Here is a 4,934-nt window from a genome sequence, read left to right on the forward strand (position 1 = left end):
AGCAGGAATTTCAAGGCTTTTGTTGAAAACAGACTTTTTGTAACACCAAACATGTACTCATGCTTTGCAGCTAGAGCTCTGATTTACCGTCCCAGTCTCCTAATGCTGATGAGCCAAACGAGCAGATTTGTGCATCGAATACATGTAACACCAGGTTTGCTCACTGCAAAAAGCCAGTGTTTGTTAATAGGTATGACGTGGGAATGCTGAGAACCAGTTCATCTCTCAGGCATGAGAGTGAGGTGCCTCTGGATGAATCATTAACTCCATGTCCAGACTGGACAGACTGGAAATTCAGAATTACAGGAAGCTGTTGCTTTTTTGTAAGTGAATGATGAAAAGGAATATATAAGAGAAAGGCTAAGGAAGCCAAAGGAAAGCACTAAAAGGAAAGCCCATACCAAAGTAAGACCGGTGGCTACATCACACACCTGCACAAAAATGGATCCCGAAACTTTCCAGTAAAATACTGCAGGAGCTGGAGTGGCAATTTGTTTGGCTCATCCAAAGGGATGGATGTGCAATTCTTCTTTCCTCATCTCCTCTCAGCTAATAAAAGGGTGAAGCCAAATAATTGCACAGCAAGTGGTACTTCAAGTATTTAGAAACACGGCCTGCATGTCTCACTGGTGGGATTCTGCATAAACTGGGGGATTTGTGCACCTTGTGAAATAAAGCCGCGGCTTCCAGCAGTCCTAATGTATGTTGAAGGCACAGTTTCATATCCTGCCCATAGGTCTCGCTTCCTTCTATATGGGTGCACACAGGATGACTGATGATAAAGAGCAGTAAAATGAAAAGGAGTAGACAGAATGGTTATTTTGTTTTAACTTCATCTATTCCAATACGAATGGTATTATAAGCACACACACAAAATGTATATACAACAGATAGTAACCAGTTGCGTCATTTTTTACAACACTGCCCATGCCCCTGTGCTTCTAAAAACCTTATGAAATGCTGAACTGGACGCACACATTGAAGATGCATTTCTGACCCGTTAAGAGAAAAAAAAATCCCGCTGCCTTTGCCTGCGCAGCTCAGACTCCTGAAAATAAAACTGCCCCAAACCCTGTTGGCATCGGCTTCGGCCAGGGAGGATGGGAGGGCAGGATGCTTACAGCTCCTGACACCACCTCTCCTCCATTCCCCAGACGAGGCCACGCTGGGTCAGCTAAGCTACTCCTGGGTGTAAAAATATCATCCCTTTTCTCCAGGTCCTCTTGCACACCAGGATTTGTGTGTGCGATGGCAGGCATCCAGGGCACACACCTACCCTGCTGGGCAAACAAAACTGAGAGGCCAATGACAGGGATGCTATCTACCGTATTTTATATATATATATATGTATGCAGATATAATATACACATATATATTTGCCAACTAGTATAGTACAAGCTATTTCTGGATTAACTCATCCAGGAGCTGGAGGTTAATGCTGGAGCCTAACTGAACTCCATCCTTTGCATTTTGTCTCTCTCCCCCTCGGGCTGAAGCAAAGTTTGGGTGAGTTTGTGGCTTGCAAAGCACAGCTGTCTAGTGGCTTTTGAAGAATTGCACTTGGAGTAATTCAAGTTTCTGTGGTTCAAATATGTCTACCCTGCTTTTCCTGATGCTCCTGCATGTACCAGCATAACTCAAAAAACTGACCACAGTGTAACTGTGTAAAAGTTACTTTTCCTCTGGAAAATGTAACCAGAGTTCAGCAGCTTCTTTGCAGCTGGGAACCAGAAAACAGCCTATTTGAAGGTAAAATAAATTTTAAAAAAAAGAAGTTAAACTTCTCAGAGTAGTCCAAAATGCAGCGTGGATTTGGGTAAGGCTGTAATGGACAATTTAATCCGACGCATTCATTGAGGCAGCCCTTCCATCAGTCCTACTGACTCCACTGCCTCTGCTGATATCGAGCAGGAAAGTTGCTCCATCTCTTTGTTTCTCTCCATACGGCAAACTGAGCCGCTCTTATTGCCTTCTAGGCAGGACTGGTTTTTGCAGATCCATATATGAGTTAATGTTTGCACGGCTCTGAGAAGATGCCAAGTGCCACAAGGGCTTGTCCTACCACCTAGAAATCCCACCCACCTCCAGGAAGCAAGTATTTTCTCCCAAGGGCATTTGCTGCTGTTTAATACTATTAGTTCTGCTGGGTAGGAAATCCCAGAGGACAAGTGTCATTTTAAGGCAAGACATCTGTACATCTACATAATTCTGAACCGCAGATGATATCTAATGCACCAGTCCCTTATCAACTGGGCTACAGGTGTTCCCAGAACAAGCAACTTGACAAGATGCTCAGTTGTGAGTGATGATTTAAACAGCCTTTTGCATTCCAAATACATTTCATGCCAGGGGTATGAACACTCGTAACTGTTTCCTGGATGGAAATGAATGTCTGTCCCTACGGTCATTCAGCCGCCCTCTCCTGCTCCTTTCCAAAGGGGCACCCAAAAACCACTTAGGGCTGTTCGCTCAGTGTTTGCTCATGCCTCAGCGCGGATACAAAAGCTGCTAAAGAGCTGGGTGCTGCTCAGCTTTGGCTCTGGGGTGGGGTTTTTTTTGCATGCAGGAGTCTGGATTCTCCATCCTCGCCAGGTATGACCTGCTCACACCACAGCACTGGCGATGCGCATCATCCAACAGCCACCAGGCACAGTACCAAAGCCATCCTCCACCCCAGAGTATTTATTTAATAACGATAATATAATAAAAAGCTCATTACAAAACCTAGGCGTACTACAAATATTTCCAGTGTTTCTTTTAAAAACAAAATTGTTCTGCTGCCAGGTTTATAATCCAACCACTGCTGTGCTGGATTTAGCGTACGAGAACTTAACAGCAAAACTGATTTTTTTATTTTTTTGGAAGCTTTCTAGTTTGTGCGGCTTCTGGAAAAATTGGAGCTGTAAAGTCACGTTACTGAGAATCCAAGCGTAATCTGTAACAAAAGTAAGGCAATTTTGTGTTGTTAAAAAAAAGGGACTTCGAGCTGAAAATGTCCATGTAACTGCCAGTAGATGGCAAAAATATCCTGTATTTGTCTTCATTACCCAAAATGATTAGTACAAAAGGCTTAATGTGCCATTCTGTCCCTTGCTTCTCATAGAAACTTGCAGAAAGTATAAATTAAAGTGCAACTGTACAAAAAAACCTAGCAAAAAACCTCAATGGGTCATAAGAAGCTATCAAAAAGATGGATTTTTTTTTTTTTAAAGTTGAATGACCACATACCTGGGACCAGCAACGTTGCTCAAGTTATCCTTTGCTTTGTTTCTTAAAACAAAACAAAAAAAAACCCAAGAAAAAAAACCACACCCACCCAGGATTTTTTGGCAAAGGTTTCATAAAGCATTTGTTCCTTGACTGATTAGACTATTACATTCCTTCGCAATCAAGTAAATGGATTAAATACCATAGTGAAGCCAAGCAGATGCCAACGCTGCCCATTAGATTAAGCCTGTGTAATCAAAAATAATAATTCTTTTTAACAAAAAAGTCACACGTGCATTAGAGTTTACCCTTGAATAACAAGAATTTAACCTTAAAAATCCCTGTAGTTTGTCTTAAAAAATAAAATCCTATCCTTCAGATAGCCAGTAGTAAAGAAACAGTAAAACTCTGAATTCAGATATCCCTGCCTTATCAGCGGAGTGGTGAAGGTCACAGTCTGGTGAGCAGCAGCGGGACGGGAGAGCCTTTTGGTGTGAAAAGAGAGTCTCCAGCGGCGCGAAGCTGCCAGCGGGGAAGGCAGATTTGGCAGCGATTTTAGGGTGCTGACAATGGGCGAAGGCTTCCTACGGGAAAGGTGGGAGGTCAATGCTTCGGAGCCCTGCGACGCTGCTGGCTCTCGCCTGGTGGTGATGTTCCCCGCCCTTGGGCAAAGCGCAGGCAAAGCGCCGGGTTTTCGGGTGGCTCATTGGCATCCTGCCTTCCGTCGTGGCTCATCCGAATCCTGCTTGGGATTCAGGCCCTGGAGCTGGTGCTGAGGCAGGGGAAGGTGATTGGGTTCGAGGAGGGGTGATGATTAAGGGCTAGAAAAAAGGCAAGCAGCCGTCACGTTTGAATGTGGTGAGGGGGTCAGTGCCATCCGGGGCTCTCAGGAGGAGGAAAGCATCTTATGGGACGCTCCTCTGCAAAGACTTGACATGTGGAGGCTTTCCCATGGCTTGTTTGCAACAGGGCCTTTGCACATCCCACCTTCCCTCCTCATCTTTAGAAGAGGCAAAAAAAAACCCGAGGGGAGGGGTGGCATATTGCACTAGTGCAGAAGCGTCTAAGCAGCTGCTAGTTTTAGGAGGGAAGTGTTAGCAGAGGCCAGCAGCCCTGCCAGCACCTGGGTGCAAACGCCACAGAGCTACTTCATTACCCCTCCACTCCATTTTGTGTAGCTCCTGGTCGACCCCTCTGACCTGGCTCAGCCCATCCTGCCCCTGCTCTGCACAGCAAATGGGATACAACATCAGCCTCACTGCATGCTACCTATGTTGCAGAAAGCTTGGCCATGGCTCCATTAACTCAGGATGACCCGGGGGGAGGTGTTTTCCAAAAACTCAGTGATACGTTTGCTACTTTACAGCCATGCCAACATTTCCCATTCAGTTCACTAGGAAAAAAAGGGTATTGGATACATTTCTCCATGGCATAGCAAGTGAAATAACGTTACTCTTAATTTCCTCAGTGCCTTGTTAGAGGGATGTATGTTTTGGGTCTGGAATCGGCTCTGTGTTGCAGACTATGGAGCGGTGAGGGGCAGAGGAGGAACGAAGCAGAAGAAACAAGGAACGGGCAAGTCAGACCAGATCCTCACAGTGCAATACCGTGTGCAGAGGGACCGGTGCCTTGATGCCACCCATCAGCGAGCCAGGGCCATGATCAGGCTGGCGCACATCTCGAAGAAGTCCATGGTGTGGCTGCCCAGGCGTGGCGTCACCGAGGGG

At 45.6% G+C, this 4,934-nt stretch overlaps 1 protein-coding gene across 1 annotated transcript in view; it reads right to left on the reverse strand.

The window, feature by feature from the left end:
• Positions 1–4,849: 4,849 nt before the first annotated feature.
• Positions 4,850–4,934, reverse strand: part of PRKAA2 (protein kinase AMP-activated catalytic subunit alpha 2) — a 47,913-nt gene continuing 47,828 nt past the window's right edge. The window contains exon 11 of the mRNA XM_035891757.1: positions 4,850–4,932. Within this exon, the coding sequence (XP_035747650.1) occupies positions 4,850–4,932 (83 nt within the window). The remainder of the gene's footprint in view (positions 4,933–4,934) is intronic.

The sequence above is a fragment of the Egretta garzetta genome, unplaced genomic scaffold (genome assembly GCF_000687185.1).
Source record: "Egretta garzetta isolate BGI_Z169 unplaced genomic scaffold, ASM68718v1 scaffold163, whole genome shotgun sequence".
Taxonomy (NCBI): Eukaryota; Metazoa; Chordata; class Aves; order Pelecaniformes; family Ardeidae; genus Egretta; species Egretta garzetta.